This window comes from Strongylocentrotus purpuratus, unplaced genomic scaffold, assembly GCF_000002235.5.
Source record: "Strongylocentrotus purpuratus isolate Spur 01 unplaced genomic scaffold, Spur_5.0 spur5_scaffold_21, whole genome shotgun sequence".
Lineage (NCBI taxonomy): Eukaryota > Metazoa > Echinodermata > Echinoidea > Camarodonta > Strongylocentrotidae > Strongylocentrotus > Strongylocentrotus purpuratus.
The window spans coordinates 35,294,879-35,307,070 of record NW_022145607.1 but is presented as its reverse complement, the minus strand read 5'-3'; the positions used below and the strand labels follow the sequence as shown (position 1 = coordinate 35,307,070).

Here is a 12,192-nt window from a genome sequence, read left to right as displayed (position 1 = left end):
CGCATGACCAGAACTCAACTTTATCTTTTAATAACCCATTGCCTATAGGAAGGTGTATATAATCCAGTTTGCGAATGGGCAGATAAATTTTATTCGTATAAAAATCGTAAAACCCACCAAGTTGAATACAGGGTATGTGCTTATGAAAGTTACATTATTCATTTATAAACTGATGGTACATTCTGTGGATCACAGGTGGAAGAACTCTTCTCAAGAGGGCAAATGAAGGGTATTCATACAGTACAGCCATGAATTTAGGTATGATTATTCTAATATGCGCAAAGTGGTTTTCCATGTGTATTAAAAAGATTTGTGGATATTGAGGGTCATTTGTACTATGTGCTAACTTCAAACTGGTCTATTGGACAGTGAAGATGATATTGGTACATGTCGAGGGGTCGGTAACACCAAGACGGTTTATGTGTCACTGAGCACTTGGGCCTTAAGGAGTTAAGTCTGTTTCACTAGCCACTGACTTCAACGGGGTGTTGGGTGGAGTTAAGTCTTTGTGTTTCCTAGAAAGCCCACATTTTTCTGAACATACTCATTTTGGCAAAATGTAGAGTTACGTCTTTGTGTCACTGAACCCTTGATGTTTACTTTAAGAAACTGTATTTCATTTCTCTTGGACATTGTGTTTTATTATTGAAGTACATGTAGATCAAAGCTTAGTGTGGAAAGCAAATCGGATCACTGATCTACATGTATTTCTTTATATTTACTTTATTTTTCTGGTACTAATACCGCTTAAAAATATATAAAAAGTTTGAGAAGTTATGCAGGGTCAAATTTATAGAAATCATCACCCGCTTCACTCAAATTGCTCTCACATTTATCAAACAATTTTTATTTTTAGAAAAAATTCTTGATCGCCAGTATCAAGAGGTACTCTGATCGTTCACTAAATATTGTCTACGTCTTGTAGCTATTGCTTCTGTGGTATTATGATATTGTACCTGTATTCTACTGGATGTCATGCTTTTTGTTTAAATGCACATTTTTCTTCTTTTTCTTCTTTTTCAATAGAAAATTTCAGCTGTTAATAAACCTTCCATCGTTCACTTCAACAAATCAGTGTTTTATTATGTGTATTGATCATGGGAAAAGGTACGATTATATGCCACAACTTCATGGTATGATATTAAATCTCTTCAGTTAAAAAAAATATCCTATTGTGTATTATGTGGGTTCTTTAACTTGTGATATTTCATAAACCTCCATTGCCAAGTAAATTAATTCCTTTGTCATTTCTAAGTGATATATCAATGTATAATAGGTGTTGATGGAATTAGATCTGAAAAGTTCTGTAGATAAATAATAAACCTGAATAAAACCAAACAAAAACATAGTGGTAATACTGTGCATGTACATGTATTAATGAAAAGAGGCAAAGTGAGAGGGGGAGGCGCAGCTCTATGCACAGTGTCCCATATCTGAATGTTCCTGAGAACCAGGGAAATTCAGTATGTGGATTAAGTCAGTATTTTACGTAGCCTTTTTGACGATTAAAGATTACATCCGAGCATGTTGCTTTAGTAAGCCCACTTGAAGGCAAATAAACTTGTGCACAATAAATGTGTTGCATTACAAATTAAAGTACCTAGGACTTTTTGTTTCAATTGATAAACTCCCATTTCTTTACTGTACAGTACATAGGCAAGGCATTGTCCCCTCATGGATATTGTTCTGCTCCTTCTTTTGAAACATCATTACATCATGATGACTGCACATTGCTGAACAACATCCATTGACATAGTCAAAACAAATTAAGTCCTAGGTACTCCAATTTGAACAGCTGCTCTTATACCTAGGTGGGGGTGCTGCTTAACTTTTTGCTCGCTTAATAATTTTCAAAGCTCTTTGAAGTTTGAACAATATCCATTGACATACCCGGTAGTCAAAACAGATTTATAGGTACTCCAATTTGAACAGCTGCTCTTATACCTAGGTGGGTGTGCTGCTTAACTTTTTGCTAGGTTAATAATTTCCAAAGCTTTTTGGAAGCACTTTTATTATGTGTATCTATCACAGAGGTATGATTGTATCCTACAACATATATTGACCGTTAGTCGAACAAATTTAAGTCTTGGGTACTCCAATTTGAACAGCTGCTCTTATACTTAGGTGGGGTGCTGTTTAACTTTTCGCTAGGTTAATAATTTCCAAAGCTTTTTGAAAGCGCATAAACGTTGTATAATGTGATATGCGCTATACAAGAACCGAATATTATTATTAATGGGAAAGTGAAATATTCATTTTTCATAGAATACCTGCTCCTTCTTAGTTGGGCTATGAACTTATCAATACCCCTTGTAAATATGTGCTAATATCATTTTGCACAGCTAATGACAACTGCTAATAAAGGCCTCCAAAGTATTTGGCTTAAGCCTGCTTACACCGAGGTTTAAAACTTGGCGAACTAGATGTATTTTACCTACTACACTGAAAGACGAATTTAAAAATGTGTATTTATTTCATAAGTATTGCATTGAATACCTGCTGAGAAGCCCATGACTATGTGTATGGACAAAAGTGTGATGAGGACAGTATGAAAGGGTGATGAAGACAATATGAAAGAGAGATGAGGACATTATGAAAGGGTAATGAGGACAGTATGAAAGGGTGATGAGGACAGTATGAAAGAGAGATGAGGACAGTATGAAAGGGAGATGAGGACAGTATGAAAGGGAGATGAGGACAGTATGAAAGAGAGATGAGGACAGTATGAAAGGGAGATGAGGACAGTATGAAAGGGAGATAAGGACAGTATGAAAGAGAGATGAGGACAGTATGAAAGGGAGATGAGGACAGTATGAAAGAGAGATGAGGACAGTATGAAAGGGTGATGAGGACAGTATGAAAGGGTGATGAGGACAGTATGAAAGGGAGATGAGGACAGTATGAAAGGGTGATGAGGACAGTATGAAAGGGAGATGAGGACAGTATGAAAGGGAGATGAGGACAGTATGAAAGGGAGATGAGGACAGTATGAAAGGGAGATGAGGACAGTATGAAAAGGTGATGAGGACAGTATGAAAGAAGATGAGGACAGTATGAAAGAGAGATGAGGACAGTATGAAAGGGTGATGAGGACAGTATGAAAGAGAGATGAGGACAGTATGAAAAGGTGATGAGGACAGTATGAAAGAAGATGAGGACAGTATGAAAGAGAGATGAGGACAGTATGAAAGGGTGACGAGGACAGTATGAAAGGGTGATGAGGACAGTATGAAAGGGAGATGAGGACAGTATGAAAAGGTGATGAGGACAGTATGAAAAAAGATGAGGACAGTATGAAAGAGAGATGAGGACAGTATGAAAGGGAGATGAGGACAGTATGAAAGGGTGATGAGGACAGTATGAAAGGGTGACGAGGACAGTATGAAAGGGTGATGAGGACAGTATGAAAAAAGATCAGACGAGAAGGGGAAGGGTGGACGTGAGTTCGGCTATCAACATCAATCAACACGTACACACAGCTAAAATGAATGACTAGAGAACCGACTGGCAAGAAATCTAGGAAAGTTGAATTTATTTGATTCTCAAGAAATGCAGAGAAATTGCTGCAGTAATGACAAATTTAACAGGATACAAAAAACAATTTAGAATCGCTTGAATATACTAAAAATAGATATAAAGTACCGGGTAAGTAGAAACACTGGAAAATGCTTGGAAAGGCTAATAAAGTAATAGCCAAGTACAAGCATAATCTTTAACCTTAAAAGTTTGGACATTAATTGTAAATCCTTTGCAGAAATTTGGTCATAAAATTCTTCCAATCAGGGAAAAGGAGATCCACAAGAACAAAACCTTACGTTTGAGAAAAATCTTAAAAACAGAGTGTGAGCATACTGGACCAACTTCAGTAAACTTCTACATTGTAATACCTACACAATTCAAAGATTTGATGATGAATTTAAAAAATGGTAGCACAGTTCACTACTCTATACACTGACCATGACCAAGCAAACCGGAATGCCTATGAAAAATAAAGAATAAATACATGATTAGATGACCCTTAACTTCTATAAAGAAGCGTGTTGTACAGTACAGGTACATCATATTGCATTTAACTACATGAAAAATCAGAGCTACATTTAAATCCTGAACAATGGTAATGGTTAACATGCAAATTTCATCTCACAAAGAAAACAAGATTTTATCCAGTTATTCTAAAATAAAATAAAATAAATTAATTATCCAATATTTGTTCAATTCAATCATATACCAAATTTCCCATACAAGCGTTATTCAGCATGCACTACTAGTATTTCCTTAAATTCCTTCTCACTAATTCCATTCAAGAAAAACAAACAGGTTAAACAAGACAAAAGCAAACAGAATTCTACATAAACTACATTCTTGAATAAGTTAATCGCTCTTTTGCATTCTAGTAAATGTTTCTCCAAAGACAAAAGTACAATATATTCAAAACTACAAGGAAAGTGACAAAAGACAGTAATACCATCTGGGGAAAAAACTACAAAAGGAATTTTATGTATCAACAATTCTAACTCAATCTCCTTGAAGAACCATAAAGGGGAAAAGATGCAATTTCCCTACAAAACACAGTGTAAACACAAAGTATACAACACAACAGAAAAAGATGTAGTCATTTGAACAAACTTTAAGTAGCTAACAAAGTCTTTTAAATACTAAGGTAGAGTAAAAATGTTTCTAAAACGGCCGCCTAGGGGAAAAGAATCAAAGTGGCCACTGAAGACAGAAGGTCTTTGTAGAAAGGTTCTACAACACACATATTCTACTAGATAGGGGCCATAATGAGTGACTACAGAAAGATGGCCCTTATAGAGAGGTGAACACTATAACAGTTTGGACTGTATTTGATTTGGATCAACAGACGTTCATTTGACACCAGGATCCATATACATAAAACCTTTAATACTAAGCTAGTTGTCAACTAATGACAAAGGCTATAGTACATAGTTTAACCAACTAGGCTTGGTAAGGTTCAATGAATATGAGCCCTAGGGCATGTTTCACAAAGATCCTAGTCAAACTTAACTCTAAGTTGGACTTAAATATTATGGAGAGCCATTTGTAGCCTTAAAATAAAATATATTCAAATACAAAATTGAAGTATCATAAATTACACATCAAGAACATGAAATCTCCTTGATAATAGAAAATATGAATGATTTGAATTGAACATTTTATGCCTTTTAACATAACTTTTACAAAATATTTTCAAAGATGCTAACAGCTATCCATAATTTTTGAGTCCAACTTAGAGATAAGTTCAACTTAGGATCTTTGTGAAACAGCCCCAGCTCTAGAAGTATGCAAACCCGTTATATATTATTACTGAAGAGAAATAAACAGGGGAAAGAAAAAAAATCATTAACGATGTTGGATTATTGAAAGATTGATGAGATGAATGTGGACTATGCATTGCCTCCGTTAGGTTGCTTAGCAAAGTACTTGAGTTTATCAGCCGGGTTGGGTATAATCTGAAAGAAAGAAAGAAATTAAGAAAAGGTTTTACTGATTAGTTTCATGCTGGTAGGTTACATCTAACATTTCAGTCGTCTACGGTAATCATTCTGGCAAGGAAACTAAGATACTTGCAGTCCCTTAAAGTACAACTTAAAGATACTATGTCCCTTTTGCAGCCAACATCAAATTCTGTAGAACTTTTTAGTAATTATGAATATGTCATGTATGTCCTATCTGTGAAATTTAAACGTTAGCAGTGTCCTAATATTCAAATTTGCAAGGAAACCTGTTTACTGGCTAGACTTCACTGTCAGACACTATTGAGTGACTGACTGGCTTTTTTTCTTCTTTGGTAATAACATACATAAAATAAGTTGTAAAGGGTACATCAGCATTTGTCTACATCAATAACCCACTTCTTATAAAGGCCAAAATTAAACTGATTGAATCTTTGCACAGCATAAAACATACGACCATTCATGACAATGGTCTGAAAATCAGACTATTACTTACTGGCTCTGTAGCTCCTAAGTCGATTTTACAACTAATAGTCGTTATTTACCCACTTAAAGACCTTTTCAAGCCCCCTTTTTTTTATCGGAAGTTCTAAATTAGTATTATCTTTCAAATGCCGTTGGAATTTAACCTTTTCATTTTTTTACCCTGCAAATGGACATAGTACCTTTAACAACAGTATCAAGACATCATCAAGCTAAGTAGATTAAGGAGAAGGCTTACAAGAAACATGGCTATGTCCTAAACACATATGTAATCAGTGGGGTAGCTGGGGGGAGGGGGCAATCGAATGGCCCAAAAATGAGAGCAAGGGGAGAGATGAAGGAAAAAGGAAAAGAATATGAGATAAGGATGTAGATTGTTCAATGTACTTTGTGAATATGAAGGGAGAAAGAAAGAAAATGTTGACGATAAATTCAGAGAACAAGAATATAAAGCAAAGAAGATGAATGAAGAACGAGGAAAAAGTAGGAGATGATAAAGAAGAAGAAGAAGAAGAAGAAAATGGAGAAGGAGAAGAAAATAAGAATCAGTAGGAAGGAGAAGGAGGAAGGACTTACTGTATCACTGCCTGGTTTCCATCCAGCTGGGCACACCTCTCCGTGTTTATCCGTATACTGGAATGCTTGAACTAATCTTAACGTCTCATCTACCGATCGGCCAACAGGGAGATCGTTCATAGTGATTTGGCGTAATACACCCTTATCATCAATGATAAACAATCCTCTGTAAAACAATCAAGACAACATTCCATATTAAAAACATCCAACTGAATTCTTGATCACTAGTATTAAAGGTAAAGACCAATTTTGGAAACGCCCCCCTCTAAAAAAAAAAAAATGGAAGCTCTTATTACCAATCATTTCAAAGAATATGTTTTGACTAATAGGTGATCATACAAATTTTGCCGAGAAACCGCCTACTTATTGATATATTTGGTAAATTATTATATCTATTTGGACCAGATAGATAAAGCACACGTGTCACACACGTGTGCGTAGTCCCATATACATCTTTCTGTGTACAGTGCTTGTAATTTTACCAAGACTGGGCCAAATTTCTTATTATTTTAATGATTCCAGAACCTGGCAGTAGTAGTACACACCAATACTTATATGCTAGATGATCAACCTTTTCTGATCGATTCCAAAGCGTTTCTTTCACAATGCAATCGCATGACCATAACTGGTCTTTACCTTTAATTCTGTAAATACATGTATCATATCAAAGCAAGATCTTACCTTAGAGTATGCCCTAAATCTTCCAGGAGAACTCCATAGTCTTTAGCAATTTGATGGGTAAGATCTGAAAGGATTGGCAGTTTGATAGGACCAAGACCTCCTTGTGTTCTTGGTGTGTTTATCCTGAAAATAAAATAAGCATGGTAGAATAAGGGTTTGATGATGCCATATCAGTTTGATGGGTAAGATCTGAGAGGATTGGCAGTTTGATAGGACCGAGACCTCCTTGTGTTCTTGGTGTGTTTATCCTGAAAATACAATAAGCATGGTAGAACAAGGGTTTGATGATGCCATATCAGTTTGATGGGTAAGATCTGAGAGGATTGGCAGTTTGACAGGACCAAGACCTCCTTGTGTTCTTGGTGTGTTTATCCTGAAAATACAATAAGCATGGTAGAATAAGGGTTTGATGATGCCATATCAGTTTGATGGGTAAGATCTGAGAGGATTAGCAGTTTGATAGGACCAAGACCTCCTTGTGTTCTTGGTGTGTTTATCCTGAAAATACAATAAGCATGGTAGAATAAGGGTTTGATGATGCCATATCAGTTTGATGGGTAAGATCTGAGAGGATTAGCAGTTTGATAGGACCAAGACCTCCTTGTGTTCTTGGTGTGCTTATCCTGAAAATACAATACACATGGTAGAAATAGGGGTACTTTGATGATGCCATATCATGTTAATTTTGCAGAACCAGGAAATTTAATGCGAAAAAAACTTTGACATTTTCTGTGAGTGGTCTAGATTTGTCAGATAATTCAATGCTCTTAATAACTGAATCACAACAATGAATCTAAGGAAAATCATAAAAGTCCACCCACCCCCCCCCCCCCCCACAAAAGCTAAGCCTATGGTATGTTACTTTGAAAATGGCAATATTTAACAATTCACAGAGTCACAGTACCATCAACATCATACAGCTGTGAAAGATTAAACAACAGGTTAACTATTTTTTATTTTAATTGTTATAAAACCACTTACCATATGCTAGTAAGGAACCCTTCTTTGCCATAATTTTTATAGAAACTTTCTGTATTTCAATTAAAGTAGTCCAAACTACCATATCCCCCTAGGAAGCAAACCCTATTTAATACCATAACTGCTCACATCCATACTCACCAGGCAAGATGAGTGAACTGAGAGTCAACAGAGATAGCAACCACCTCGGTGTTGATGGCTCTGAATTCATCAACTCTGTCACTGAAGGCAATGATTTCAGTTGGGCAGACAAACGTACTACACGAAAGATAAAACAACAATTAAAGAAGACAGCAATTATATATTAAACAGGGTAAGAAAAAATGTTCACAATTTTGTATATTTTCATAGAAAAATACTGGACTCTGTACAGTCTAACACACAGATTTAAGTTAAAGTGATCTATATTTGCTAGGTTTTGAACGTTCACCCTATATTTAACAGGGTAAAAAAAAAATGTTCACAATTTTGTATATTTCATAGAAAAATACTGGACTCTATACAGTCTAACACACAGATTGAAGTTAAAGTGACCTAGTTTGTTAGGCTTTAAACGTTCACCCTTTTTGAAGAATGGAGAAATGTTTGCATGTTCCTATAGTCTTCAGGCAGGGTACCGTAACCTGTTTCCAGTGATTTTCTGAACGATGTAAATAGGGCTGGTGCAATTTCTTGAGGACAAGTTTGTTTATTTAAAGTAATGCTTGCATTTTCATTATTTGATTAAACGAATTCGTTTTCACTGGCTACCTATCATTGCAACAAACAGAAGATCAGCCACGCACAAAGAAGACGAAAGACTTGATGTATGGCTGATCGTCAACGAAACGGAGTTAAGTCTTTTGTCAACTCTGTTTGTTGAAACAGCAGGCAGATTTATTATTGAATCACATAATAATTGTCAAGTTGAAACTTACAAGTCAAGAGGATAAAAGACCAGGACAAGGTATTTTCCAGCAAAGTCTGAAAGCTTCATAGCTTTGAATTCTCCCTCTACAACAGCTGTGCCTTCGAAGACAGGAGCTGGTTTGGATACTAGATAATAGAATTAAAAAGTGATGTTGGATAAAGGGTTTCATTCTTGTGCACAATTTAAGTTTACATGTAGGTTAAAGGTAAAGACCAGTATTGGAAACACCCCAATTTCAAAAAATGAAATGGAAGCTCTTATTAACGATCATGTGAAAGAATATGTTTAGATCAATACACGATGATAAAAATTTTGCCGGGAAACCGCCTACTAATTGATATATTTGGTAAATTAGTTTATCTAGATCTACATGGCCTGTGAGAGATAAACGCATGTGTCGCGCACATGTGCGTATAGTCCCATATACATCTTTCTGCGTACAGTGCTTGTAACTTTACGAAAACTGGACCAAATTTCTTATCATTTTGATGATTCCAGAACCTTGCAGTACACACCAATTAAAGAATGTTAGATGATCAACCTTTTCTGATCGATTCCACATTTCTTTCACAATGCAATCTCATGACAATAACTGGTCTTTACCTTTAAAGGTTAAAAATCTGTTTCTTCATATTCAGTTAATTAGTGATAAGCAATAACAGCTGCAAACTGAAATCTTCTGCAGAAAATAATAACTAATTTGGTGGATAGTGATTCTTTACAACTTTGGATGCCCCTGTGGATGCCCCTGACTGAGGCAAGCAAGATTATAAATCTAGATATAAAAATTAGACAGTATAGAAAGCGTCTGCCTGTCAATTATCCCAGGATCGAATCCCACCCAGGCGGATGACTGAAGCCTGCATTGTATGATAACGTGCCCCTTCTCTTATAGACTATTAAGTGGACAACACTGTCCCTTATTAGACAGGACGTTAAATGGAGGCCCCATGACCATCCATCATGTCCATGTAGATCTACAGGAGAGTCACAACCTTCGCATGTTAAGAACCCACTGCACTATTTGTATAAGATTAAAGAGAAACCCCTGTGCAGTGGTCCACCTGCAAAAGCTGCACAACCCAGTAATAGTTACTTGTCTGCCAAGCGCAAACCCCAGCCCAGAAACCATATTCACACGGGTGGCGTAGCCCAGCCCGCGCGCCCGGCGCCCGCGACCTACTACTGGAGGCACTGAGTGGTAGGAAAGCTAGAGCATAGACAGCTGGAAAACTTACTCTGAACTTTACTCCAATGTACTGCATGAGCAGTAGAGCGAGGGGTCTCTCCAGGATAAACATGGCCTCCTGCAAAACTGTGGCAAGCCTCCTCAGCTGCTACCAGTGTAGAAACTGCTAGAATCAAGCTTAAAATTCGAATCATCTTGGAGTTCATAAAATTGAACGGAGCGAGATGGGACTATCAACAACAGCCTGACCTGGCGCGCGCTGCTAGCTATATAGCTGCTGCATGCTGACGATGGCCTTGCCTGAGCTGCTGCGCTGGCATGCAGCTCAGCTAGCGCTGTAGCTACTCGAGGGAACGGCGCGGGGAAGTTCGCGTACGCGACGCTAATTCCTTCAGACCGCAGCGTGCGCGATAATGAGGCTGTGCGGCAATTTTTACTCAGATTCCCGTTCGGTGAAAAGCTCGCTTACAACGCTCTCGTAAAACACGAGACCAGCCACGGGATTTTGGTAGCATCATTTTGTCGGCCTCGTATGGCTTACAGTGTAATTCATCATGGCGGAATCGTGGGGTAAGTCAATCTCTGAAATTTTCGCTGTTCTTTGACACCAAATTCGCCCAAATTATTTAATTTTTTTCCTTACTTTTATCGCAAACAAAAAGAGCGTTTTTTAGTCCTCGGAAATTAACTACTCATTACATAGTGCCGTATTTTGCTAGTTCCTGACTGGTATTGATAACATTTTTTCGAATTTTTGCATCCTACGTCGACTTTGATAACCAGTCCATCGTTTGATGTTGAAAACACGTAGACGCAAGTAATGTTTGAATACGAAATATGCCCAAATTGTTGGACTATATTTTGGAAATCTACCGGAAGTAGACGGAAAATGATTCGAAACCGCGGGAAATTGCTATGGTTACGGCCTTTTAGTCAGGTATGGCCGGGTTTCTTGTGGATCGCTGTGCTATTGTGTGGCGCATACAGTAGTCCCATGTGTATATATTTTTGTCAGCTTTTTAGTTTTTGTTGTCGCAAATCGACAGCCAAACCAATGTAAATAAATCGACTGCGGACACTGCTCATTAGTCATTGCTATTTATTATAAATCTAGATCAAATGATATGTTTTAAATGTATATTTACAAGGGTTTAAACATGTTTAGACAAGTAATGAAAGGGGTTTGATAACTGTGATCGAATTGTAAAGAACTGGAATCCTGAGCTGAGCTTAGCTGGATATTGGATTTGGAATGACAAATTACAGGATAATTAATTCTATTAATTTGGGTTTCTCAAACTTTGGTTCTGCCTTCTGGTCAACTCAAACCTTACAGCCAGCCACAGAAATAAGCAGCATTGCCTTGTGCGAGTTGTATATATTATGATTATGAACAGAGCAAAATTAAAACAAAAAGCCAAAGTAAAAGTTAAACACTTACATTTTAGAACTTGTGCACATCTTGAAAAATGAAGGGAAAACTTCATGAATCTGACACCTGTAATTTGTTTTCATTTAAAAATTAAATTTGAAAGCAAGCTACTTTGATAAGTTCTTTTCAAATTCCCATACATTGAACTGAGCCATTTTATTCTTCTTATCATTTGTTGTTGTTTTTCTGACAGACGCACTCAACCATCAAAACTTGCGGGACATTGACAGACATCACACATCAGTCTCCATTGCATTCCTGGATCAACATTTGCTGGACTCCATGCCTTTGTTCATTTTAATGGTTATTTACTTCAAGACTCATCAGCAGTTTTGCTTCACGTTGGAACAAACAATCTTGAACGGGGAGTTTGGGAGGACGAGAAGGATTTTGTTCAGCTTAATCCTGTCAATAAACAAAAATCTCTGATACTTCCAAAGTTCCAAGGTGTGATTCGAGAGCTTCACAC

General features: G+C 37.0%; 1 protein-coding gene across 1 annotated transcript; it reads right to left on the bottom strand.

Moving 5' to 3' along the window:
- Window positions 1-5,200: 5,200 nt before the first annotated feature.
- LOC579239 (peroxiredoxin-4) lies at window positions 5,201-10,677 on the bottom strand. Its single transcript, XM_779367.5, has 6 exons — window positions 10,341-10,677; window positions 9,110-9,227; window positions 8,334-8,450; window positions 7,215-7,337; window positions 6,534-6,699; window positions 5,201-5,471 (listed from the first exon to the last, which is right to left on the bottom strand). Exons 1-6 carry the CDS (start codon window positions 10,495-10,497, stop codon window positions 5,406-5,408), a joined length of 747 nt encoding a protein of 248 aa, XP_784460.3. The 5' UTR covers window positions 10,498-10,677; the 3' UTR covers window positions 5,201-5,405.
- Between the last annotated feature and the right edge of the window lie 1,515 nt (window positions 10,678-12,192).

Excerpts from the sequence above, each read along its gene's own strand:
- LOC579239 (XM_779367.5), bottom strand. The coding sequence starts at position 10,497 with ATGAACTCCAAGATGATTCGAATTTTAAGCTTGATTCTAGCAGTTTCT. Across the intron at positions 7,338-8,333 it reads CAGTTCACTCATCTTGCCTG|GATAAACACACCAAGAACAC; the intron begins GTGAGTATGGAT and ends TTTTATTTTCAG. Across the intron at positions 6,700-7,214 it reads GATTTAGGGCATACTCTAAG|AGGATTGTTTATCATTGATG; the intron begins GTAAGATCTTGC and ends ATTGTTTTACAG.